We start from the raw sequence: 25868 nt of genomic DNA on the forward strand, positions 1-25868 counted from the left end.
TAGAGTGGTTTAACAGTTCACACTTGTGAGTGGGTTGGTGAAATCTAATGATAGAATGTACCACCAGGTCGGGGTCTCTGCCCTGCTTCTTGCCAGTCGGCCTGGAAGTTGGCACTCACAGCCGTGAGCCGCTCCATTTCCCTTCTGCCCAGTGGAAACCAGTCCAACACAAGCTCTTGGCCTTGTCAGTAACGCCTCGGGAATGAAAACTGACACAGGTCAGCCCAGCTTCCGGAAATAGTCTTAATCTCCAGTTCATTCTTCTCTTCTCAAAAGCAGTCATGAGCCCCTGGCCTTCGGGGCCCACCCATTCCTCCCCATCCAAACTGAGGTTAGCAGTCCCTCCTCCGGAGCGGTCTCTCCATTCCCCTGCACCTTCCCTAGGAACAAGCCTTTTAGTTCTCTCCTTTTTGGGTGCTTTCAAATTACCCACTCCCTCCCTGGGAGCTACCTTTTCATGACCTCTCCTCGCTCGCGGCCCTTCCCTGGCCCTTTCCCCTCCCTCTCCCTCCCTGGGGAGCCCCATCTGGACTGATCCTGCAGCCTTCTTATAGGGTTCAGATGCCCCACTACCAAATGGCAATAAGCCCCCGCCCACGGTACCCCAGGCGGAGTTGCTAGGGCCGTCATGGGGCCAGTGAGGGCTTGATTCTTGTGGCGGGTCACTGGCCCCATGACAGTGATGCTTCAGGAAGATTCCGCTCCCCGCCCCGGGAGTCCAGCAGAGGCCAGACCGGACGTCTCCAGGCACTGTCCTCCCCTCCTCACGCCCTTGCTGATTCACATGCTGCTGAGATTCTCCCGGAGCGCCCCCAGCAGGGAAGCAGAAGTGAGGTGCAGCTGCAGATCCTCTTTCTGGTTGCAAGATGAGACTCGAGGGACGGCCTGAGCTTTCCAGGTCAACTCAGTTTGTCACCAGCCAAAGCAAAAGGCCATCAGCTCAGGAAATGAAATCGGGGGCCTCTTTTCATTTCCCCTGTGAATGGGAGCAAGAACCCTGCTGTGCGTCTCTCTCTCTCTGCTGCCTTTCAGCCTGAGAGATCTCCAAGCACTTCCCAAGCTAGACACGCAGGGATTGCGTTATCACTGGAATTGGTACCGGGGTAATTACCCATTGGAACAACTCACCTGGATCCTTCATCTCTGGAAGTCACGACTGGATGCTCTAACCCAAACAGAAGTGATGGGGATGATGCAGGAATCACTGGCCTGGTCATATTAGATTATCAGAAAAGTCCCTTCGGGCCTTCAAACCCATGAATTTTTACCTGGAGCATCTCCCATCCAAGTGCCAGCCACTCGAGACGGCTTAGCTTGGGAGCTCACAGGTAGCAGGGCCAGGCTGCAGGTATATGACCAGGGACATCCTTCAAACCACATTAACACCTTCACCTGCCCAACAGCCACCCAGAGAGCAGATCGTTTGGGCTACGGCATGGGGACTGGGTCTACACCTGAGAGGAGGGGAAGGTGTCCGGCCTATATTAACTCTGTGGCAGCCAAATTTACAGCCAAATGAGAAGACAAGGAAATAGCTAGGTAGCAACACAAATGCAAAGCGGCTGAGTGGTTGTTTGGCTCCTGGACTTTGGTTCCGAGGTTTGGGTGTGTTCGGGTCCCGTTTGATTTGCCCTGGTTCTGTACTGTGGGCTCCTGGGCCGGAGGAAACAGCCAGTGTACAGATGTAACCAAGGGCAAACGGTGAAGGTGTCTGGCCACATTCTGCTCTCGCTGTCAATGCAGAAGATCCAGTGTAATGCCATTGAAACCGCGGTCCACCTTCCCCATAGCTGCCCCTCCCTGGGCCAGGGCTGCCCCATGAGAGTTGCTCCTATTCCCTATAGGTCCAGGACAGTCACCCGGGGGGGATCTAGTGTCTTGCCCATCTCCAGCAGCACTGGTTGCTCCCTTCTGGGTGCAGTCTCCTTCACGCTCGCCCTGGTGCCCTCGCTATTTATTTTAGCTCAGTTCAGGCCCAGGTTCAGTTGCATTCAGAGTGTTCGGGTCCGGTTCCAGTTCAAGCCACCAAAAGACAATAACGGCTCAGCTCAGATCTCAATCTTAGTGGACGCAAACTCCAAAAAGAGAGTTGAAACGTAAAACGGAAACTCTTCTGATTGTTTGACCACTAATTTATTTGTTAATTTTAATTTCACATGAGTTTTCCTAGGGTTTTTTTGGCCTGTCGAACAAACAGTCGATTTTTTATGAACACTTTGAGCGAAATCAAGTACCAGCTTCTGATACCTGCACTGGCGTATTGGACCCCAGTGGTGAAGAGACACTGCAGTTTGGGGCATGGGCGTGAGACGCTGCCCCAGGGGTTGGGGATGGGCAGAAGGAGACCTGTTGGAGGAGAAGAAGGATTTGCGAACCGTTACTTTTCCCCTGCGTTTGAAGAGTTATTGCTAAGGGACAATCCCACCTCTTCTTCCCCCAGGGTGGAGTCTCAGAAAGTGGGCCGCTAGCTCTGGGCCCCCGGCTGCATCCCTCTCCCTCCCTGCTCTTGGGGGTGGGCCTCCTTCTCATCTCAGCCCATGCTCATCAGCCTGGGCCAGGCCTTTCTGGCCGCACTCACAGGCCTCTTGCGTTGGCTCGTTTACTAACGAGCGTACGATCCCAGCCGCATTTTGAAAAGTGAGCTCAAAAAATGCTGGTCCTTTCTGTTAGCCGGTAACCCACCTTTCTGGGGCGTGCGGCCGGCAGGACAAAATTCTGGGTCTGGTTGGGTTCTGGTTCAAGTAGAAACACTGGTTCAAACTGGTTCTCCTGCTCTGGTTCAACTCCCTGCTAACAGGGAGGGGAGTGAAGCCCAGCAGCAGAGTTCGCGGGCTGCGGGCGAGCCAGGAAAGGCGCACCCAGGGCTATGCAAATCCCGAGGGGGCGCATGCGAACAGGCGTCATGCAAACAGACCCACCCGGGCTGGGGCGGTGACAATGATGGTGTCTTTTATTACTGCTTCAAGCCAGAGGGCGCGGCAGCAGCCCCAGGCCCAGAGCCACTGCAGCCGGGTGAAGCCGCTGACAGGGACAAGGCCCGGGGGCGAGGCCCGTTGCTGGTGCGAAGGCGTGTCTCTCCAACGGAGCCAGCTCCCTATGCAAATCCCTGGGCTGGCCGATTTGCTTAGCTAAGAGGTGGGTGATATGGAAAACAGGACACGGCCCCGAGATGGCATAGATAGGGGAAGGGATACCACAGGTACAAGGCCCAGGGGGGCGAGATATGAGCCCCAGCATGGAATGGGGGTATTGCAGGGACCAGGACCCAGGGAAGATTCAGGGCACCAGGAGCTGGAAGGAAATGAGAGCACTATGGGCATCGGGGCCCCGTGGGGGAAAGGGGACCCCACCATCGGGGGAGAATAGGGGTGCTGCAGGCTGGCACCTGGTCACAGGCAGGGGGGCATGCAGGCAGGCAACAGAACCCCCAGGAAATGTATAAAGGAGCATCCCCTGTCCATCCCTCGCACACGCACAGAAGGGGGCAGCCTGTCTCAGACAGTCTTCGCCCTGGCCAGCTTCGGGGGGGCTCCACAGGGGAACCCTCCCCCCGCCTCTTGTGCAATGTGCTGGTTTCTAATGACGCGCTGAGACTCGGCGATCAAACCAGCGGCTGCTATGGAGCAGGTCCCCAGAGACCTGCCTGGGATGGATCCGTCAGGGCCGGTCTCGCTCCGCCCCGGCATCTAGAGGGGCCTTCCCTGGCTGGTCTCCATCCCACGCCAGCCTGGCCTGGGTGGTGGGGGCACCGTGGGGCGGCCGCAGAGTGGGGTGGGGGCCTGGAGTGGAATATCTGCGGGGGGAGGCTGGGGATCAGGATTGGGGGACGTTGGTGGAGCCGTTTGGAGAGACCTGTTCCTGGATGCCCCTGCCCTGGTCCTCGCTCTGGTTCCCTTCCCTCAGCACTAACTGCCCCTGGCCATAAAAGGGGACGGGCTGGTCTCCCCGTGGCGTGTCCCAGCCCCCTCAAGGTCCTTCCCCCAGCTCCTGGCCAGGGCTGGATCCGGGCCCGGAGGGTGGTGGGACACAGCAGGACAGAGCAGGTCCTTCCGGCCCTCAGCCCTGGCTCGCCCCCCACACTGCCATCCCCAGGAATCGCCCGCTAAACAGGGAGGGAGCCCAGGGACAAGGCCCAGGAGCCGGCTGGTGGGGCAGGCCCAGCCGGGATGGAAATTCCCCATGAGGCCTGGAAAAAGGCTCACGGATAAAAATAAACAGTCGCAAAGCAGAAGGCCCTGGGAAGCAGCTGGGCTGTGGGATAAACCGTGGGTGGGAGCGCGCTGCAGAGAGGGACCCAGCGGCCAAGGAGGCGGGAACCTGACTCTCCCTTCCAGGAGAGCCGGGATCCCGGGCTCAGCCGACTCCCTCCCCCGTTCAGCGGGGCTCCCACCGCTGCCAACCAGTGACGCACAAGCCGTATGAGGAACCGGGCCGCAGGCCCTGGATGAACAGGGCCCAGCAGCAAATGCATTAGCCCGAGGCGGGAGGCTCGGAGGTCTGGTGGCAGACTGGGCTTTACGAGCCAGGGCCGAGGTTAAAATGGGGAATCTCCTTTCAACACCAGGGGCTGCGGCAGAGATGGTGCCAGGGCCTGGGCGAAGGCACTGGGCTGAGTCCAGGACCCGGGTTGGGCGGCTTAGTGTGCCCGGAACCGAACATCCCAGGCGCAGGGACCCCGCCGCGCGGGATACCCCTTCCCTGCTCCGTGGCCTGACGCTTGTGCCTCTCAGCGGGAGAGGCGGTCCGAGGAGCGGGGCGTGGACCGTGCGTGGAGTGGCTTGGCGCTCTCAGAGCCAGGCTGAAGGGCACCCAGACCTGAGACGGCCCTGGGCACTGCCGTACAGGGGGCGAAGGTGCCTGAATCCCATAGGCTCCTCTCCCCACCAATGAACCTCTCCAGCCAGTCACTTTTGGTCTCCGCCAACACGGCTCGCTGCCTGGGGGCTGCGGTTTTTACCCACATGGAGACCCAGCAGCAGCTCGGCCTAGCAGGGGACAGGAAGGAAAAGTGACTGCTAACAGAGCTCTGCCTTGAAGTGATATAAGCCCTTGAAGCTCCTGTCTCTGAGCCCACGGGGGTGCCGGGCCCTAGTCCCATTTGGGACCCAAGCAGCAGTAACCCCACTGTTTCAGGGGTGCTATCGTCTAATTGCACTTGGGGGGCAGGGAGTTGTGCCAGGGAGGGTACTGGGGCCCCAGGAATTCCTAGCCCCACTGGCCTAACTCCGAGCGTTAATACAAACCTCGCCCTGTAGCCTGTCCCGACGGGGCGCAGCGACTCACATATTCACTGCGGGGTTAACGTCAACAAAGGAGCTGAGAATTCAGGTGGGTCCGATCCGGAGAGGTCAGGGCACCTGCTAGACCCTGGCAGGATCGGGGCCCACATCAGCCCAGAAACTCAGGTCTTACCCCCAGGGAACAAATATAATTGATGAGTATCGTCGTGGGATGGAAGCACACCAGATGGAAGCCACCCCAGCCAGTGAGGTTGCAGGAGGGAGGATCGTTTAGCGAGGAACCAGCCACTCAGAAGCCGAGATCATTCTCGGAATCGACGAGATGCTTTGAAAAACTAACGTACCAAAATCTGACTGGCCGGGGCATGAGACCCAAGCTTATTCTTTAGGCCAACCAAAGTGCAGAAAACAGCAATGACCAGCCCAGCATCCGTGTGTGGGCCGGGGAGGATGAGGTTACCTGCCTGCCTCGGTCATTAAAATATAACGGCCCAGTAAATCATTGGATCCCTCTGAAAGGTCCACGCTGACCCTTTAGCTGCTGCATCCCCAGCAAGTCCCAGACGTGCCTTGTTGTGGCAAGAGGCCACGATCGCAGGTTTGGTGTCTCCATCGCAGGGGCCAGGGCATCAGCTGGGAGCTGGAGCCCCGCCTTCTGCCTGAAGGCAAGAGGCCCCGCTCTGTGACGTCCCACCCTGCTGGCGCCCGGCCTCCCCTCGCTCGCAGCACCGCGCCCTGCAGCCAGCGCAGCCCTTGGCCACCACCTCCCTCCAGAACTGGGTGTACTGGCGGTTGCAGAAGCCCAGAGTGATGGGTACCGCGGCGGCGCTGCTGCTCCCCACGCAGGTGAGGATGAGGAGCGTGTACTTGCCGATGAAGCTGCGGTTCTGGATGGCCAGCGCCGAGACGTGCAGGCCGGCCACGTAGGGCACCCAGCACACCAGGAAGATCAGGGAGAGGCTGGCGATGCACTTGGCATGCCTCACCTCCAGATGCTGCTCCAGCTCCGAGGGGCCCTGGCCTTGGTTCACGGAGCGCAGCACCTTCTTGATCTCCTGCAGCTGGTGCCTGGCCGCCCGCAGCACCTGGATGGACATGAAGGCCATGGCCAGGATGGAGGGGATGAGGAAGCCGTAGATCTCCAGGTAGAGGTAGGCAGTGGGGAAGACCTGGTGGTAGGAGCAGTTGGAGCTGGGTCCCCAGTGGTTCCACCCCAGCACTGGCAGGCAGGCAAAGAGTAGAGGCAGCACCCAGGTCAGCAGCAGGCAGAGGGGCACCCAGCGGTGCACCCAAAAGCAATGGAAGTGCAGCGGGTAGCTGATGCATAAGTACTTCTCGTAGTGCACCACCAGCAGGTTGGCCAGCAAGGCGAGGAAGAGGAAGTTGGGGGCCACGTGGACGAAGAAGCAGATGTGGTATCCCCGGCTATCCTCGAACTGCATCTGAGGGATGAAGGGCAGGGCCGCCCCGGCCAGGAGATCAGCCGACAGCAGGCTGAGAAAGAACCAGCTGGCGGGGCCGTGCAGCTTCCGGTTGCAGAGGATCCCGAGGATGATGAAGAGGTTGGCCAGGATGATGAAGAGCGAGAGTGGGCCCGAGAGCCAGAAGATGAAGCGCATCGGGGAGCTCCCCTGCGCCCCGGCGTGCCCGGAGGAGTTCTCCATCCTCTCGCTCAGCGCTGGCGGCAGGTCGGAACGGGGTCAGCCAGTGCAGCGTGACACGAGCCGGGCGACACTGCAGACGGGGGCGCGGGGCTCATCCTCCTCTCTCCCCCGGGACAGGCCACAGCCTCCTGCCGGGAAAGAGACCATATTGCAGCGTTATTCTCTGCCTAGACCGCTGGGACAGTGACACGCCCTAGACTGCTCGAGAAGCTAACCGGCTCATGAATAAGCAAGACCATTTCCTGTCTAAGCAGCACGAGCCTGCAGCGATGATGACATCGGGCCCAGATGGCGTAAGATCTCCCCAGCCTCCCTGTCCTTTGGAGACCGCCCCCCCGGATACACAAACAGGAGACCATCACCTCGCTGCCTCCAAGGAACTTACAAAGGTCAGGCCCGATCAAAATTTGGCCAGAGCCCCCAAGGACAACCCAGGATGCTGGGTGGGGGGGAGTCTGGAGGGTACTCAGCAGGGGCATTCGCTCTTCAGAGTCAGTGCTGAGCCCCACATCACAGGATAGGGCTAGGGGGCTGCACTGGAGGGAGCGGGGTGGCCCACCCAGCGGGGGGGGGGCCCTGCACTGGAGGGAGCGGGGTGGCCCACCCAGCCGGGGGGGCGCTGCGCTGGAGGGAGTTGGGTGGCCCACCCAGCCGGAGGCGTTGTGCCAAGTTTTTTTTTTAAACTCAGGCCTAAAACCAAGTGACTGATATGCTCGCTCATGGCTGTGAAAGATCCCTTGACACTTTGAGCAAGAGTCTAAGCTACTGCACAGGGTGCCCCCTTCAAAGAGAAGACAAAGCAGCAACATATACAAAAAAGGCCTTTAACCCCCCCCCCCCCGATTTAAATTAATTGCCGAGCAAAAAGGCTGCGTATGTGAGAAAATGAATAACGAGCTGTCGATAGCTCTAAATAGCTAGAGATGTAATTCTTGGGTTTTTTTATTTATTTAAAGAGCAACGTCTACAAAAATCACCTGTCCACAGAGCCGGGCAATTCTGACACAGCAAACAAAAACGAATAATCCATAATATCATCGCAAGAGATTCAGTCACAGTTCCATGACTGCGGCCCAAGAGAGATTTGATTTAATTCCTGCCCATATTCAGCTATTGGTCAATAAATAAATTGATCGTTGCGAACGTCCAACTCTTCAGAACCACAAAGTCAAACAGGCAGGAGGAAGGACTCTTTGTTCTAAATCTCTGTTGAAATCATGTGTCTGCACCGCAGGGAGGTCACTCTTGGCAGCAGATCTCTACCTAACCGACCAGCATGGTTAGATTGTGAAAGTCTCTCTCTGCTGTGTTATGAAAAGCAACACGTTAAAAATGGTTTGGGATTAGGGATTAGGTATTTGGCTGGCTAATAAAGCCACCAGAGCTCCTGTTCTCGTGAACGATCGTCTCAAAATACAGTGCTACGATCTAACGCCTCCCCTTCCATATGTGTTGTCTGCTAGTGCCAGTGGCTCTGGGACATTTTTAGTAGTGGGGGTACTGAAAGCCAGCCCCGTTACCCCCCCCCCCCCGCCCAGAGGTGGGGCGCAGGGCTGTGTCTCCAGGAGGGGGGCACCCAGAAAGGGGTAAGGGAGCTGAGACCACAGCTGGGGGTGGATGTGGGGCCAGGAGCGGAGTCCCAGGCGGGGGCCGGCAACCGGGACCCCACGTGCGGGGCCAAGAGCAGAGCCCCGTCCATGGGGCCAGGTGCGGAGCCCCAGGCGTGGAGCCCTGGGAACAGGGCCCCCACTGAGCAGGGGGCCGGGCATGGGGCCCTGGGCACAGGGCCAGCAGCCAGGGCCCCAGGAGCAGAGGCCCGGGAGCGGAGTTGGGGCAGGCGCGGGGCCCTAGGCCAGCAGCTGGGACCGGAGCCCCAGGTGAGGTGAGGGGTTGGGGAGCAGAGTGCGGGTGGAGGGCCGGGAGCAGGGCATAGGCACAGGAATCACCCCCAAGTTTTATGCACAGAGCTAGCAGCTGGGGAGTGGGACCCCTGGGGGTGCTGAAGCACCCCCTGCACCCCTACTTCCCACGTCTCTGGCTAGTGCTTTATTGCAATTCAGTCCTCTTCAGATCGATTGCTCCTTGGGCCTCGCTGTAGTTACGCTTCAGGTTGGTAGAAGCGATGAGAATCTGAGTGTGTTGATGTTCCAGGTCGCTACCCTCACTTGCACAGAATGTCTGGGGTGAGGAGGAGACAATTGGTAGGTCACCTTGGACTAGGGACTGGCTTGCCATGCCTCAGTTTCCCCACCTGTAATAATCTGGGCAAGAGGCTTTCCGATGTGGGGGCAAAAGGTGCTATCTGCAGGGTCATGATGTGCAGCAGGGCAGAGGTTAACAGTGTTAGGATATAGATATTCAGGCCTGTCTGTAAAGGCCTATACTCTAAGAATTTAGATGTATTCTTATCACTTAGCTAGTTCTAGAAGTACAAAAGAGAGACTCAAAATCACTGTCTGACTGTATAAGGCCTTTTCTCCCTGTGACAGGCTGAGGCCCTGTTCTTAGGCTGAGATCTTTGGCTAAGCAGCGGGGGCAGCCATTAGCTGGGAAGCGACCGGTCACCTCCTCCCATTCCAAACTAGTCACATTGAAATAAGGCAACCTGGGGCTGTTCGAAAGGTGATCTGATCTATCACCTCCAGAGAACAGGAAGAGCCTAGAGGATGTAAAAGGAAGTTTAGTTTGATAGTTTTCTGTTCAGTAAGAACTCACTTATCAATAGACACAGCTGGGAAACCCTTATGTCTTTATAGACGTAGTTGTGAAATCCTCATTTCTGTATTGTTTCGTCATTATAGTTCCCATTTTGCTTCCCCCAGGAGATCCACCAGAGCGCAGGGACTCCTTGCTGAGACTGCCAGAATGGGGACCAATCCCTGCCCAAGGCAATGCCCCTTCCCGCACCCGCCCTGCTGGGAAAGGTAGGGGGACTGCCTGGGGACCAGCGCAGTTAAACTGATGGGAAGCCCCAGATGGAGGACACTTCGAGCACCCAGCAACGGAGGCATCAAGGCCCGAGTTCCATTCACAGCCCATTGAGTTAACCCACCGGCAGCTGCCACCCGGCTCATTTACAAAGAGCCAGAGAATCATAAAACGCTTTCCGCCGGGGAAACATGCTTTGCCTTCGGGGCAAGCGCGGCAGGCGGTTGCCGGAGCAATAACAGCCACGGGGATGCGCCTTTAATGGACCCATAAAGAGCCCCTGGGAAGGAGCAGGCTTGTTAGGGAGTCAGCAGATTGCCCACGCCGGGAGCCAATTACATCATTACAGCTAGATAATGACCGGCAGGAGCCTTTGATCAAGCCAGACCGCCCCAGCTCAGAGCAGGACACAGCGGAACAAGCTGATCAGCTTTTATTTCATTAAAATGTTGTTTTCTGTTTTGAAGAGGATTCATCTCAGGGGAAATGCGTGGCCAGCAGGGCAATGGCTTCTGCTCAGCCAGGCTAAAGCATGGAACCGGAACTCAGGAGATCTTGCATCCCTGCTTGGCTCTGGATGGGAGAGCTGAGTTTTATTCCAAGTTCTGCCAGTGACCCTCCCAAGTCATTGTGCCTCAGTTTCCCCATCTGCAAAATGGAGTTAATGCCAGTGGCCCACTTGGGTGGAAAGTGCTTGAAAATCAAATGTGCAGGAGGTAAGGGCGGCGTGTGACAAGGCACTGATAGGTTTTAGTACATGAACAAATTGGTTACTACAAACTGGGCTGAGACCTGCTAACTCGTTTCATATGATCCAGGCAGCAGGGAGTAACCAGTTCTGTTAGCACCCCGGGGTTACGATTTAAACCAGCGATGATGAAAGGGTCAGAGTGTCTCTCTTCTTGTAGCATGCAACTCCTAACTCAGGGCCTGCTTCCAACCTGTGCTGTAGAGGTGAAATGTTTTTATATCCCCTTCCTAGCCCCTATGAGCTTGACCCACAGAAACCTGAGAGCAGGAGTAGGACCTTCCAGATGGCAGAATCTTGGCTCAGAGGCAGTGACAGGGAACCATCTCCTCTCTCCCCCAAAAGAAATATTTCGGATGTTCTGGGAGCTGCTTCTTCTAGGGCAGTGGTTTTCAAGCTGTGGTCCAGGGACGCCTGGGGGGGGGGGGGCTGCAGACTATGTCTAAGATTTCCAAAGGGGTCTGGCATCTCTATTCCAAAAATTTTAAGGTTGAAAGCCACTGTTCTAGGGCCCCTTTCTACCAATCACCAGAAAATTCTTACAGTTCTTTTTACACCCACGAACCCTCCAAATGGGACCTTGAGGGACAGTAATTTTGGTTGTACAGAAGAACCTCATGGTGGGAAGTGGAGGTAAGGCCCAGAGTATAATAAAACACACGTTTTATTGTCTCAGAAAACATCCAGTCAATGTACAGCGACAGTCAAAAAAGGGAACAGAATGCTGGAAATCATTAAGAAAGGGACAGAAAATATCATGTTGCCTCTATATAAATCCATGGTACGCCCACATCTTGAGTACTGTGTACAAATGTGGTCGCCCCATCTCAAAAAAAAAAAAATATTGGAATTGGAAAAGGTTCAGAAAAGGGCAACAAAAATTATTAGGGGTATGGAACAGCTTCCATATGAGGAGAGATTAATAAGACTGGGACTTTTCAGCTTGGAAAAGAGATGACTAAGGGGGGATATGATTGAGGTCTATAAAAGTAGGACTGGTGCAGAGAAAGTAGATTTGAGAAGTAGTTAACAACACTTCCTTAACACAAGAACTAGAGGTCACCAGATAGGCAGCAGGTTTAAAACAAATAAAAGGAAGTATTTCTCCACACAACGCACAGTCAGTCTGTGGAATCAGAAAATATCAGGGTTGGAAGGGACCTCAGAAGGTATCTAGTCCAACCCCCTGCTCAAAGCAGGACCAACCCCAACTAAATCATCCGAGCCAGGGCTTTGTCAAGCCTGACCTTGAAAACTTCTAAGGAAGGAGATTCCACCATCTCCCTAGGTAACCCATTCCAGTGTTTCACCTCCCTCCTAGTGAAAAAGTTTTTCCTAATATCCAACCTAAACCTCCCCCACTGCAACTTGAGACCATTGCTCCTCGTTCTGTCATCTGCCACCACTGAGAACAGTCTAGAGCCATCCTCTTTGGAACCCCCTTTCAGGTAGTTGAAAGCAGCTATCAAATCCTCCCTTATTCTTCTCTTCCGAAGACTAAACATCCCCAGTTCCCTCAGCCTCTCCTCATAAGTCATGTGCTCCAGCCCCCCAATCATTTTTGTTGCCCTCCGCTGGATGTTTTCCAATTTTTCCACATCCTTCTTGTAGCGTGGGGCCCAAAACTGGACACAGTACTCCAGATGAGGCCTCACCAATGTCGAATAGAGGGGAACGATCACGTCCCTCGATCTGCTGGCAATGCCCCTACTTATATACCTCCAAATGCCATTGTTCTTCTTGGCAACAAGGGCACACTCTTGACTCCTTGCCAGAGGATGTTGTGAAGGCCAAGACCATAACAGGGTTCAAAAAAGAACTAGATAAATTCATGGAGGATAGATCCAACTATGGCTATTAGCCAGGATGGGCAGGGATGGTGTAACAGAATCATAGACTCTCAGGGTTGGAAGGGACCTCAGGAGGTATCTAGTCCAACCCCCTGCTCAAAGCAGGACCAATCCCCAACTAAATCATCCCAGCCAGGGCTTTGTCAAGCCTGACCTTAAAAACCTCTAAGGGAGGAGATTCCACCGCCTCCCTAGATAACCCATTCCAGTGCTTCACCACCCTCCTACTGTCCCTAGCCTCTGTTTGCCCGAAGCTGGGAATGGGCGACAGAGGATGGATCACTGGATGATTCCCTGTTCTGTTCACTCCCTCTGGGGCACCTGGCCCTGGCCACTGTTGGAAGCCAGGATCCTGGGCTAGACGGACTTTTGGTCGGAGCCAGTAGGGCCATTCTTATATACCACCAGTCATCCAACATCCTTCACAGCCTTTATTGGTATGGTGGTTGCTTCACCTAGCCCCGAGATCCAGGCACCTCTGGGGTGGAATGCAGCAGCTATTTCACAGCACCCAGCAACGCTGTAAGCCAGTTTGGGCAGGAAGCGATAAAGCATTCAGTATCTAAATTCAACAGGAAAAGAGGGAGAAGCAGCAAGTGAATTCCTTCCTGGTGGGAATGTGGCCAGAGCAGTGGGAGAACTCTTCTGAAAAGTGCCAGCCAATCTTTGTCAAGCACAGCTGCTTAGGAGAGTGGGGTTTTCACCTCACTGCTCAAATCAGCAGCCCTGGGGTTAGCTGAAACCATTTTAAACAGACTGAAACTGATGCTCTCCAGAGGAGTAAAAGTTTTAACGTTATCGGTTTTAAATCTAGTTCATTCCGCTAAACAGGTCGTTTCCTGGCCCCACTCCTGTGGTATCTGACCCCCTCGCACTCCTTCCTGCGGTGACTCTCAACCTTTCCGGACAACTGGTCCCCTTTCAGGAGGCTGATTTGTCTTGCGTCCCCTAAGTTTCACCTCACTTAAAAACTACTTGCTTACAAAATCAGACATAAAAATACAGAAGTGTCATGGCACACCATGACTGAAAGACTACCGACTTGCTCATTTTTACCATATAATTATAAAATAAATCCATTGGAATATAAACATTGTACTGACATGTCAGAGTCCGGTGTATAGAGCAGTGTAAACAAGTCATTGTCTGTATGACATTTTAGTTTGTCCCGACTTCGCTAGTGCTTTTTATGTAGCCTGTTGTAAAACTAGGCAACTACCTAGTAAGTGGACGTACCCCCGGAAGCCCTCCGCGTACCCCCATGGGTCCACATACCCCTGGTTTAGGACCACTGCTTTAATGAACTTACCCTCCCAACAGCCATAGGAAACAGAAGTGCCATTTTCCCCATTCTGCAGCTGAGGTGTAGAAACACTAAGAGACTGGCCCAAGGCCACCCAGGAAGGCTGTAGCGGAGCAGGAAACTGACCTCGGGTTTCCAAGTCCCAGTCTCGCACCCAAGAAATACAAACATGGATCCGTCTAAAGAGAAACCTTCACCACTGAGACTTGAAACTGAAAATGCATTATCTAGTGAATTACAGAGCTGTCTCTTGTTGCGTCTCGGCAGCGCCAGGCACAACGGGGCCCTGATCTCAGCTACAAGTCATCTCCTCTTGCCATAAACAGCCAACCCCACGTAACAGCTGCCCTGAATAAAGACCCAGAGCAAGGGTCTTTCCTTATGGGCCAAAGCAGCTCCATTCCTCCCATATCACTCTAGCTAGAAGAAAAACAAGCAAACTCACACCTGGCCGTGCTCGCTGCAGACCAACGCGGGATCCCGGACTCGCAAGGAGAGTAACTGCTCTGCTGCCAATGCAATCACCTCCTCTGGCATTTGGCAGGTTGTGCCCTTTCCCTCCTGCAGCCCACGCACTGTGGAAAGGGCAGCCCTGCTGGCCACAGCATGAGTGCAGAGAAGGCACTGGAGTGTGATGGCAACAGACAGTCTTCAGCCACTCCCCTACTGGGGAAGGGCCAGGGGAGCCAATAGGTCTTTCCCATCTTTAGCTGGGCTGGTTCTTCTCCTTCTCCCAGGTTGAGCAGCCCCCCCATCTCCAAATCCCTGGCAGCAGGCCTGGGAAAAAAAAGGGGGGGCACGATTCCACTAGTAAATGCACACACAGGGAAGCATTGCCAAGTTCTCTGCTGAGCTCTGGCTTTCCCCAGGACTCTTTCCTTGGGGAGTCTGGTGTCTTAACGGGGCGAGACCAGCCAGGAGGGCATCCCGCTGCATTCTGCAGGTGTCCACGGCTGTGCCAGGGGATCCAGAGATTGCAAGCTGCCCTGGAGCACAGCCTGCCCTTCCCCACCACACTCCTTCCTTCCTGCCTGGGCTGAGATAAGTTTGCCTCAGCGTACAACGGAAATGTGCACAAGCGCATTAACAGAACCGGGCTTCGTCCACCCCACCCCCTGGCACCGTGGCCCCCCTCCAGAGACCGGAGCTGCATAAAGGAGAGAGGGTAGGTTAAAAGCATGTAGGATAAATTAAGAAAATGCAACGGGCCAGGGGCAACAAGGCAGCATCAGCTTGTGTTTTGATAACATCTCTCTTCAGGAGATCCCAAAGCGCTTTAGACAGCAGTTAGTTAAGCCCCACCACCCTGTGTATTATCCCCCTTTTATATATGGGGAAACTGAGCCACGGGGAGGTGGGGGGGAGTGAGTCACTCCAGAAGTCATTGGCAGAGCTGGGAACAGAACCCAGGGATCTAGGTGTCTCGGCCGCCCCAACTGGCAGGTCTCTGAAGGGGAGGCGGCAGACATAGGACAGAAGGAAACTGCAAAGAACCTGGCCAGATCAGGGGCCCAGGGGCTGCAGGAAGCGAGGGGGAACAGAGCCCTCATGAGCGTAAAGCCCTGATGCCAAGACCCTCCCAATTCCCCAGAACCAGCTTCTCGGGCTGGGCCACGGTCGCAAGGAGCCTGCTATCCACCCCTCCCCACACAGCCTCCAGGGGAACAGGCACCATCTGCCCTCTCTGACTCCTGCATGGAGCGGGCTAGCAAGGACATTGGCGATGCTTGCCCTCCTTCTGGGACAATGGGGGGGAATCATGTCCCTTCCAGGGTGGGGAGGAAAAGCCACCACAATGGCTGGGCCATGCGGCCCCTTCTCCATCATCTCCCCCTCTCCCCAGCAGATCAGCCACCCTCCAGGCACAACCCCCAGCCCTGGCTGGGACAAGGGATCCTCCCTCCCCGTGTTTGGTTTGGGTTCGTGAGTCCCTGCTGCCCCCGAGAGAAGCAGTGGCCAAAAGACAACTCCCTCCCGCCCCCCGCCATGCTGGGTGTGACCCTCAGCCAGCTCCATCTGTGCCCCCTTGGACCTGGCCCTGCCATCCCTCTGGCCACACAGTAGGAAGAACGGACTAGCGGCCAAGGAGCCTGCCTGGAACTCCAGACAGCTGGATTCAATTCCCCTCTGCTCAGGTGACACTGGCCATGTGACTTGATCGCCATGCATCAGTTCCCCTCTGTCCAGTGGGGACAGCCCTGCCCTGTCTCACGGGAGAAGGGGGATAAATACGTTAGCAATTGTGCAGCGGGCAGGGTAGGCGGTCACGGGACCCCAGAGACGCACCTTGGACCCAGATACAGCAGGAGGGTTTCGGGGAGCCCTTTGGGGGCTGGCGCAGCTCTCCGGAGGCCCACAAAGGTTTCTCTTTGCTACCTTAGGGGCTTTATTCTGATGCTCCCCTGCAGCAGGCCTGAGATTTGAACGCTGGGGCTGGGATCGCTCGGAGGGGGCACCTGAGACTCTGGAACCCCCTTCCTCCATGAGGCAGGGAGATCCCCAATCGGCTGCCTTTCAGCGCATGGCCAGCAGCATGGCCGAGATCCCAGGGCAGCCTCATCTGCACCCAGGTGAGCAGAGCCTGGCATTACAGCCTGCCCAGAGAAGCTGGCTGCCTGCCCTGACACATGCTACCATCTGACGGGCCCAAACCGGGTCCAGCATGGCAGCGGTCAGGAAGACACGGCAGGGAGACAGCGGTTGGCACACAAGAGAGGCAGCCCTATGGGGCCCCAGAGAGAACTGCTGGGACACAGAGCCTTTGGAGGGGAGAGAAGGCAGAAGAGTCCCACAGTGAAGACAATTTAGGGGAATCAGTTCCCCATGGGGCACCCCCATAACCCCTCACTCCCGCATCTCATCAGCACTTCCCAGGAGCATCCACATGCAAGGAGAAGGCGGGCAGATCAGTTTCTCATTTCACCCCAGCTGCCCGCTCCCTGCAACCCCCTAGGATCTGCCAGTATCAGCACCCAACACCCCCCCCCGTCCCACCCCGGGGCTAGATCCCAAAAAAGGATCTGGTGCAACAGGCAGGAGCTGCTCTGATGCCCTGGCCGACGTGGGAGACGTCGGAACAGACAGGATCCAGTACGTGAAATAATTTATATAATTAAAACATTTCATAGAAAACCCTGGGATTAGCCCTAAAACTAAACAAGGGGGGAGATGGCCAAGCGATAGCTATGAATCACTTTATGCGAAAAGGATCAGGGGTCCCCTGTGCAGTACAAGCCAACCTCCCACCCCCCTCGAGTTCCAGCCGTGGATTGCTCTGCCTCACTTTGCTGGTGGGTTTAGTCCCCCCCCATCCCACAATGCACTGCTCTCGGCTCCCACAGTGCTCCGCTCCCTTCCAGGCGCCGACGCTAACGATCCGGGCGCTGCACGCAGAACACTTTGGCTTGGTGATCCCCGGACGTTGTCACCACTATGGACGCGTCCCTGGGAAAGAGACGGGAGATCGGATTAGAGAGGCTCGGGGGACAAAGGGCAGAGCCCCCCAGCCGCCGCCCACACTCCTTGGGTCTGGAAAGAGAAGGGGACAGAGAGACAGGCTAGTCCAGTCTAGCCTTTGCTTCCCTCGGCTCCGCCAGTGCCCCTCAAGAGGCAGAGACCTGCTCTCAGCCCGGCCTAACAAAGCACCCTTCTTAATGCAACACAGACCCCGAGTCTGATCACATCCGGCGCCACCATTCTCGAGCCGGCTGGGGCAGGACAGCTCACGATTTCTGAGCGCAAAGCTCGCAGGCTTTAACGTATGTAGGAGCCAATCCCCGCCCTCCCCCAGCACACGCCAGCCCTGTGTCCACAGCCAGCCTAACGGGCAGACTGAGTGGGGGCCGTGCCCGCTGCAGCACGAAGGCAGACATACCACAGGCAGAGCCCGCCACAGCCACTCACTTGTTGACGGCGAAGTCCAGGATTTCAGCCGAATGGCCCCGATACTCGCTGATCAACTTCCCGGAGCGAGCATCCCACAAGCGCACGGCACCATCCAGGCTGCAGGTGTAGACCACAGCCGCGCCGTCCTCCCACAGCAGCTGCACGATCCCCGACTGCGGGCACGGAAGTCAGCGAGGGCACCAGCAGGCCGCACTCCAACCCCACCGGACAAGGGCACAGGGGCTGGCTCGCCCAGTCTGGCGGCAGACGTGGGAGCTCCACCCCACAAGGGATGTGGTGCCTGGCACTGCCTTAGGGGCGGGCAAGGGCTGCTGTCTTGACATGCTACAGGGACGTTAGGATCACTGGTCAGAGCCCACAAACCCTGCTTTTCTGGCTGGGGGCTGGGACCCAACCCAAGGCTAGGCCCAAGCCAAGGGGGCTCAGTGATGGTCCCTGGACAGAGACGGCAGCAGTGTCTAGAGGTTAGTGACAGCCGTGAGAGAATGAAGATTTATAGGGGATCAGCCAGGAGCCATGCTAGGAGCTGCCAGCCCCTGCCCTGGGCCACGGGGCAGCCCCAGGCCTGCTAACTGGGAGGAGAGCATGCCCCCCCAGCAGTTCTGAGTGATCCCAGAGCCCTCTGGGGCAGCCCGAGGTCTCCAGGGGCCACAGCTCAGGGCATCACCCCCAGAGCGCCAACTAGTGCCCGGTCCCTTACCTCGTGCTGACACCTCTGCCTCAGGCTTTGCGTGGAGATGTCGTAAATGGCCAAGGTCCCGTCCAGGTAGCCCACGGCTGCCAGCGGCATCCTGCCCCGGGGAAAGAGGGAGAGCGTGAGAGGCGGGGCATGGTGGCCTGCCGACCTCCCAAGCAGCACCTCTTCGCCAGCGGGAGACAGAAGGAAGTGAAAGGAGGGAGGGAGGGACGGACTGGTTTACCTGCCAGACCCCCTCTTAGGAGCAAAGGGGGGGTGGATTTCGAAGGAAACGCCCCCCATGCCTTGCTGGCCGAGCAGCCTGGGTGGAGGAACGAGGCTTGTTCAGTCAGTCCCCGGCAAAACAGATAAATGGGACTCCTTGGATTTGTTACCAATAGGGATGATGGGGTGGGGGAGGGGGAACCCAGGTTAGGGTCCTCTAAAGAGAGGGGAGGAGAACGGCATCCTGGCCTCCCCAGGACGTGAATGCCAAGCAACATGGCAGCACCGGGACCACCCCCATGCCAAATCAGCACCCCCCCCACACACCCACCCTCCCTCCCTCTCTTGATGCAGCTTCTGGGGTCGCCTCTGCCCATGGCCCTTCCCCAGCGTCCAGGCCCAGCCCCGGAAGGATGAGCCGGGAGGGTCAGCCTTTCGCCCACCCAGCCCGTACTCACACATTGCAGAAGCCCAGGGACTCGACCGAGTTGGATTCGGCCTCCCCCGCCGGGGACTTTGAGGCTGCACTTTCCATCTTAAACACACAGACCACCTGGGCAGAGAGGAGACACTCCCCCATCAGAGCCAGTGGGGAGTGGGGCCTGGGAGCCAATCCAGCGTCCCGTCTCTCCCCACACCTGGAGATTGCTGAGCCTGCTACAGCCTCAGCCAAGCCCATTACTCTGCAGACACCACCCCTGCCCCAGAGTGGGGGCCCTGCAAATACAGACCAGGCCACTCCCCTTCCCCAATAAGCAAGGGGGGTACCCATCGGCACCCAGAGACAAGAACCCAACTGGGCCAGGAGGGCAAGTGATCCCACCCTGCCACCTCCAGCCACCGGCATCCCTGAACTCCAGTAACCCAACTCTGGACAGCGAGGGCAGTGCGGTGCCTTGGCCTAGAGCCCTCTCTGCTGGCAGATCAACACCACTGCAGGTCCTCCCCAGAGCAGGCGGCCACAGAGATCAATGAGCGACAAGCCTGAGCGAGGCCAGGCTGGGCCAGAGCAGCTCACTCTCCCAGAGCTGCAGGGCCGCCAGGAGAGGAGACTCGATTGGGGCAGGGAAGTCAAAGGAGGTTGTTAACCCAGCCCCTTCCCTAGCTTCAGCCTTCGAGCAGCAAACCTCCCAGGCTTGCCCGCTCAGGGCCCCGGGTGCCGCCACCCAGCCCCAGGGCAGTGCGAGGGCCTCACCTTGCCGGTGGCTGAGTTCACCAGCTTGGCGTGACAATCCACGGACCCAGTCATGACCAGGCTGCCATCTTTATTGCTGGTCACGCACGTCAAGGGGCCCTGATGCCCGTCCTGACCTGAGGAAAGTTCACAGCCAACGGGAGGTCAGACGCTTTGACCGTGTTCCAGTCCTGCCTGGGAGACCTCAGAGCCCAACCCAGAGCAGCTGCCCCACCAGTTCATGCCAGTTCTGCTGATGCCCCTCAATCCTGACCAACGGCCTCCCCGCGCCCTGCTGCAAGGAGCCGTGCCCCCTCCTGCCAGCATGCAGGTCTGCCAACTCCCCTCAGCTGAGGTAGCCAACGCGCCAGGTTCTGCAGAGACCAGCCACAGACTAGACTCTGGTGCATCGGAACCGCTCTCCCTGTATGGACGGACTCCCCCAGTCTCTGAGGAGAGAGCCCCACGGCCCTCTGACGGGCATAACGAGAGTCCACGGAAAGGGGCTGGTGGACCCAGCCACCCCCCTACCCCGCCCCGTGTTCCTTTGGTGCAGACCCTTGTAAAACAGAGGAAATCCAGTGCAACGCCAGCACCCTGCCCTTCCTAGCTACCAACGGACACGGGGAATGAACCCTTCCATACCTTTAAGAACGTGGAGGGAACTTCCCTGCTTCAGGTCCCAGATCCGCACAGTCCCATCCTCATAGCCAACCACCGCTCTCTTCCCTGGACGGAGAGATGGACAACAGCCGCTTGTTAGACCCTCTCCCTCTCCCCCGACCCTGTCCCCACCCTATCCTTCCCCCTCCCAGGCTGCCCCCTGCATGCCAAGGGACAGAGGCCTGGGGGAAAAATCCTTGCAGGGCTCGGTGACTCCTGCCCTGACAGGGCGCCTCCTGCCTGCTGGCTGAGGGACCGACGGAGAAGACACATGGCTCCCAATCGGATTAGTTGGGGGAGTGCCCACAGAGAGTCAGTGGCTATGTCGTAACGACTGGCAGGGCTGCACCACGGCCTAGTTTCCATGCCCAGCTTCCCCAAATCCCTTCCCTGCCCTCTCCTCTCACCGTCAGGAAGGACCCTGCCGCAAGTGGCCGGGCAGCTCGGCCCCTGGAAGGTCTTGCACTCGCCGCTGGGGATCTTCCACATCCAGGAGTTCCCATCAGCTGTGCCCGCCAGCAGGACATGGGCCTGAGGGTGCCACTCCATCCACTGGGGAAAGAGGGAGACAGAGGGGGGAGGATGCTGAAGAGCAGAGAACAGTCGGGCCTGGGGGGAGCCAGACGTTACAGGCCTGGCTCAGCCCAAGAGGATCCACAAGCGGGGCCCACAGAAGGGAATCCAGGCTGGGCACTTGGCTCCCTCTAGAGCTGGCTCCATACCACCTCCTCTGCTGGCGGGCACACGATCAGGGAGATGTGTGCAGTCACCCCCAGGTACGCTGCCCCAGCATCCATAGACGCAAGCGGTTCAAAGCCAAACTTTGAAAAGCACAGGACTTCTCTCCAGGCTCTCTCTGACTGGGTGACCTTACACAAGTCACTGCCCCTCCGTGACTCAGTTTCCCCCGTTGTACACGCACTTTCAGCTTTTTGGAGGAACTACACAATACACAGCGAGTTGAAAGCATCCAGCTCCCTACCTAAAGGGACATGATCAAATCAGAAGCGGCATTCAGGATACAACCGTCCTCACCAGCATCAGTTACGCCAGGTAACTAGAAATGGTTTCAAAATCCAGTTCGCTTCTCCCCACTGAACTGGGCCTGGTCTACGCTACAGAATTTTCCTGGTAAAATCTGCCTAATTTCAGCACATCTTCACAAGTCCACACAATGCTTTGATTCCTGTTGGTAACACCCAGACTTCCCCTTGGTGCAATGAAGAAGAGGGAGAAGAAACAAACAAGGGAGGACGTGTTCTCTGATCTTTTCATCGAAGGTTCACATACGGGAGGAAAGGCAGAGGGACCAGGAGCTACACAGAGAAATCCCCCATCATGCAGCTCCTGAGACAGCCAACAGATGCTACAAAACTTTCTGAAGCAAAACTCCCTGAAGCTTCCAACCCGTCAGCCACTGCACCACCCGGACCATTCTACGCTCCCAGGATCTGCCCCATACACCCCACTCCCCCGCCCCGGCCAAGAAGCCACCATCACATGCTGCATCATCCTTTCCAGTGGAAATCAGGAGATCTCTTCAGCCTAGGAGATAGGAACTAGACCTGTCAGCTTCACTTCCTGGAGAAAGTTCCCAGGCACCAGCCCGTGGCTCCTGACAATCCAGGCTGAGGTTCTAGGTGGTCTCTTAAAAAAAGAAACCTCGCCCCCTCGAGTGGGGTCTGGGCTCCAGATTCCATGAGTGACACCCCTTTCATTCCCTCTCACCTCCAAGTCGCCCACGTCGAACGACCAGATCTCTTTCTTCGTGTCCACCTGCCACACTTTGATCAGTCCACTCATGTCCCCTGTGGCCACAAACATGGAGTCGTGGCTGAAACCTGCGCAGGTGACGGAGTCCTTGTGACCTGAAGAGACGGCAATGGGGAAGCAGGGGATAGTGATTTAGCCAGCCTTGGTTAGCTGCGGTGATTAAGGCAGATAACATCAAGCCAAGCACTGAAGATTATCCACAACAGAAGGTTGGCTCCAGGCTCCAGCAGTTGCAGGCCATTAGATTTACCTGTATGGCTCATCATCCCTAAAGATCCCAGCTTTCTGTCTTTTCCATCCACCATGACAATGCAGCTCTCTCTGGGGTGAAACACGGCAGCTGTTTAACACTGCACAGTAACACCCCCAAAGGGAGCACACCACAACCACCAGGAATTGAAGCAGAACCTGCCATAGGCCAGAGAATGGTCCAACTCAGTGCACCTCACCTGAGCATTCAAACAGGCGTTCACCATCACTCAGCCGCCACACGAATGCCTTGTCGTCCTCCCCGCCTGTCACCGCCAGGGTGTTGGTCGTGGGATCGAGGCTCACGCAGAAAACGGAGGCTTCACGGGACAGAACAGTGTCAATAAATATCACCTACCGAATGAACACGGAATGCCAGCCAACTTCCCAACTCCCGCTTCGTTAGGGCTCAACCCCAGACAGGCTCGGTTGCAGATCGGGATCATTTTAAGCCCATTAACCCCCAAGACCCAGGATAGGAGCTGGTCGCTTGGGGCGTAGACAATGTTAGACAAACGTGCCATGGCTACACCAGCATCGGCCATGGCGCAAGGCAAGGGAGGGGCTGATCTAGCAGGCCAGGAAGAAGGGATACCAGGCTAGATGGTGGCTGTCTCAGGTGCTGACTGGTCGGTTTGGCTTTTGGCGAGCAGAGTGGCAGCAACTTGGTCCAGGATTGCCCCGCCCTTCATCAAGCTCCCACTTATAAGTCAGCCGGTCCCCAGCCTTGATGGAGAAGCTCCTGCTACTATGATCGGCCAGCAGCTAGTCACTAGGGAGCAATTGAAGGCTCGGACACTCCAGGGGGAAAGTCCCAGGAACATCTTGTCTGAACACACGGGCCGGCACAACCCCACTAAGGAAAGCCAGGGGCAAAGCCAGCTCTTGGAGGGAACTCAACTGACCAAGTCCTATCCCATTTTCAGCGAGGGGGTGCAGAGATCACCGCTCACCCTGGCAGGGCCGACCCACCTGGCAAGATCCCCCTGAGCCCTCGTGTAGCTGGAGCAGCTGAGTTTGGAGAAAGCTACAGTGAACATCAGGACAGGAGACAACACACATGAGGTGTCAATACAGCAGTGCCCGCCCCTACCCCCAGCTTACCCGAGTGCTCAGAGAAAGTGACCTCACTGTCATCCTGGGCCTCCATGCCATCCTCCACCCCCTCGTCTTCCTCCTCCGTCTCCCAGGCCTGCTCCTCAGCCCCTTGGATGGCCTCCTCGTCAAAATCCACATCTTCCATCTCATTGGCCAGGTCGTCTGCAGGGGAAAAGCCGGGGAATGTAAGCACCGGAGGTGGGGGGGGGGTATTCTGCCCCCCTCAGCTCACGCACATTGCTTGCAGAAAGGGCCAGATGAGACATTTCCCTGGGAGGCGGGGGGTGATGTAGGCAGAGTCCGGCTCCACCGGGCAGAGGCCTCCCTCAGTGCGCTTGCAAGCCAGTTCCACTGCCTCCCTGTTGGACAGCAGGGTTTTCAGTACCAGGCCGCACTCATTCACTGAGGTCCTCTGAACAGATCGGACGCCCAGGAGGAGTCAGGGGACCGGGCCTCGTTAATGCAACTACCGGGGCTCTCTAGGCCCTAGTCCCCCCGCTCCCCACAGCAAGCCAGTGGCCTGCATGTCATGTGCTGGTTTCAGTCCACTCGATGCAGGACAAACATCCATGCCACAAAACCCAGCATCGTCGCGGCTGGCCCCGGTTTGGCAGCTTCAGCAAAGAGACCCAGGACAGAACAGGCCCCCGGAGCCGATTTCCCCTCTGGACCCTAGGGAGAGGGCTCTCCACAGGCCATTCTGCAGGGTGTCCTGCTGCAGCGCAGGCGAGGGACAGAGGCTTCAAGCTGCTCCCGTGGGACCCTCCAGCGGCAGGAGAAGGAGCCGCTCCAGGGACGGACAGGCAGGATCCACATGGGTGGGAGAGCTAGGGGAAGGGGCCGCAATGCAGACGGGCCAGAAGCGGGTCCAAACACACACACCCCCAAGATCCTACAGCAAGACTCCCCCCCCCGGCTCCCGACTCCCCTGGGGCAGGGACCCACCTGCAGAGCCGCGGTCGCCCCGGCTCCCGACTCCCCTCGGGCAGGGACCCACCTGCCGAGCCGCCGCCGCCCCCCCGGCTCCCGACTCCCCTCGGGCAGGGACCCACCTGCCGAGCCGCCGCCGCCCCCCCCGGCTCCCAACTCCCCTGGGGCAGGGACCCACCTGCAGAGCCGCCACCGCCCCCCCGGCTCCCGACTCCCCTGGGGCAGGGACCCACCTGCCGAGCCGCCGCCGCCCCCCGGCTCCCGACTCCCCTGGGGCAGGGACCCACCTGCCGAGCCGCCGCCGCCCCCCCTGGCTCCCGACTCCCCTGGGGCAGGGACCCACCTGCCGAGCCGCCGCCCCCCCCGGCTCCCGACTCCCCTGGGGCAGGGACCCACCTGCCGAGCCGCCGCCGCCCCCCCGGCTCCCGACTCCCCTGGGGCAGGGACCCACCTGCCGAGCCGCCGCCGCCCCCCCGGCTCCCGGCTCCCCTGGGGCAGGGACCCACCTGCCGAGCCGCCGCCGCCCCCCCCCGGCTCCCGGCTCCCCTGGGGCAGGGACCCACCTGCCGAGCCGCCGCCGCCCCCCCCCGGCTCCCGGCTCCCCTGGGGCAGGGACCCACCTGCCGAGCCGCCGCCGCCCCCCCCCGGCTCCCGGCTCCCCTGGGGCAGGGACCCACCTGCCGAGCCGCCGCCGCCCCCCCCCGGCTCCCGGCTCCCCTGGGGCAGGGACCCACCTGCCGAGCCGCCGCCGCCCCCCCCCGGCTCCCGGCTCCCCTGGGGCAGGGACCCACCTGCCGAGCCGCCGCCGCCCCCCCCCGGCTCCCCTGGGGCAGGGACCCACCTGCCGAGCCGCCGCCCCCCCCGGCTCCCCTGGGGCAGGGACCCACCTGCCGAGCCGCCCCCCCCCGGCTCCCGGCTCCCCTGGGGCAGGGACCCACCTGCCGAGCCGCCGCCCCACGGCTCCCGGCTCCCCTGGGGCAGGGACCCACCTGCCGAGCCACCGCCGCCCCCCCCCCGGCTCCCGGCTCCCCTCGGGCGGCGCCGCCCCCCAGGCCCGGCCCATCCCCCGCTCACCGGGGCCGGGCGGGCCCAGCTCCACCACCTCGATGATCTCCTCGTCCCCGTGGAAGTGCACCGCGCCCGCGGCGCCGCCCTCCCCGGGGCCGGGCTCCATGCCGGGCTGGCTGCGGGCTACGGGCTGCGCTCGGCCTCGGGGCGCCCCGTCCGCCCGCGCGCCGCCAGGCCTGGCCCAGGGAGAGGGGCGGTGCCCGGCTCCGCCAATCGCCGAGCGGGGCTGGGGCGCCCGAGCCAATCGCCGCTCCCGGCGCGGTAAGCCCCGCCCGTCGGCGGGCCCCCGCCGGGCATTCTGGGAGTTGTAGTCGGCCCGGGCCGCGGCTGGGGGCCGCTGGGAGTCCCGGCTCCGCCTCGCCCTGAGCATTCT

The 25868-nt window shown here is 58.5% G+C and overlaps 2 protein-coding genes across 2 annotated transcripts; both read right to left on the reverse strand.

Moving 5' to 3' along the window:
* Positions 1-2134: 2134 nt before the first annotated feature.
* Positions 2135-7684, reverse strand: GPBAR1 (G protein-coupled bile acid receptor 1). The gene is made up of 2 exons (XM_084642961.1): positions 5244-7684; positions 2135-2346 (listed from the first exon to the last, which is right to left on the reverse strand). Exon 1 carries the CDS (start codon positions 6902-6904, stop codon positions 5870-5872), a length of 1035 nt encoding a protein of 344 aa, XP_084499087.1. The 5' UTR covers positions 6905-7684; the 3' UTR covers positions 2135-2346; positions 5244-5869.
* A 9135-nt stretch (positions 7685-16819) lies between these two features.
* AAMP (angio associated migratory cell protein) lies at positions 16820-25686 on the reverse strand. The gene is made up of 11 exons (XM_084642960.1): positions 25502-25686; positions 23504-23659; positions 22600-22719; positions 22106-22245; positions 20785-20929; positions 20360-20443; positions 19736-19851; positions 18999-19093; positions 18340-18430; positions 17637-17791; positions 16820-17177 (listed from the first exon to the last, which is right to left on the reverse strand). Exons 1-11 carry the CDS (start codon positions 25599-25601, stop codon positions 17102-17104), a joined length of 1278 nt encoding a protein of 425 aa, XP_084499086.1. The 5' UTR covers positions 25602-25686; the 3' UTR covers positions 16820-17101.
* Between the last annotated feature and the right edge of the window lie 182 nt (positions 25687-25868).

Source organism: Lepidochelys olivacea (assembly GCF_965140295.1).
Source record: "Lepidochelys olivacea isolate rLepOli2 genome assembly, chromosome: 11".
NCBI classification, from domain to species: domain Eukaryota; kingdom Metazoa; phylum Chordata; order Testudines; family Cheloniidae; genus Lepidochelys; species Lepidochelys olivacea.

What these genes read in the sequence shown, in the direction of transcription:
- GPBAR1 (XM_084642961.1), bottom strand. Translation starts at nt 6,904, where the DNA reads ATGGAGAACTCCTCCGGGCACGCCGGGGCGCAGGGGAGCTCCCCGATG.
- AAMP (XM_084642960.1), bottom strand. Translation starts at nt 25,601, where the DNA reads ATGGAGCCCGGCCCCGGGGAGGGCGGCGCCGCGGGCGCGGTGCACTTC. An exon ending in TTCCCTCCACGTTCTTAAAG is followed by an intron (nt 19,852 to 20,359) that starts GTATGGAAGGGT and finishes AACTTTCCTCAG; the next exon opens with GTCAGGACGGGCATCAGGGC. An exon ending in TCCCTGGGCTTCTGCAATGT is followed by an intron (nt 18,431 to 18,998) that starts GTGAGTACGGGC and finishes TCCCCGGGGCAG; the next exon opens with GATGCCGCTGGCAGCCGTGG.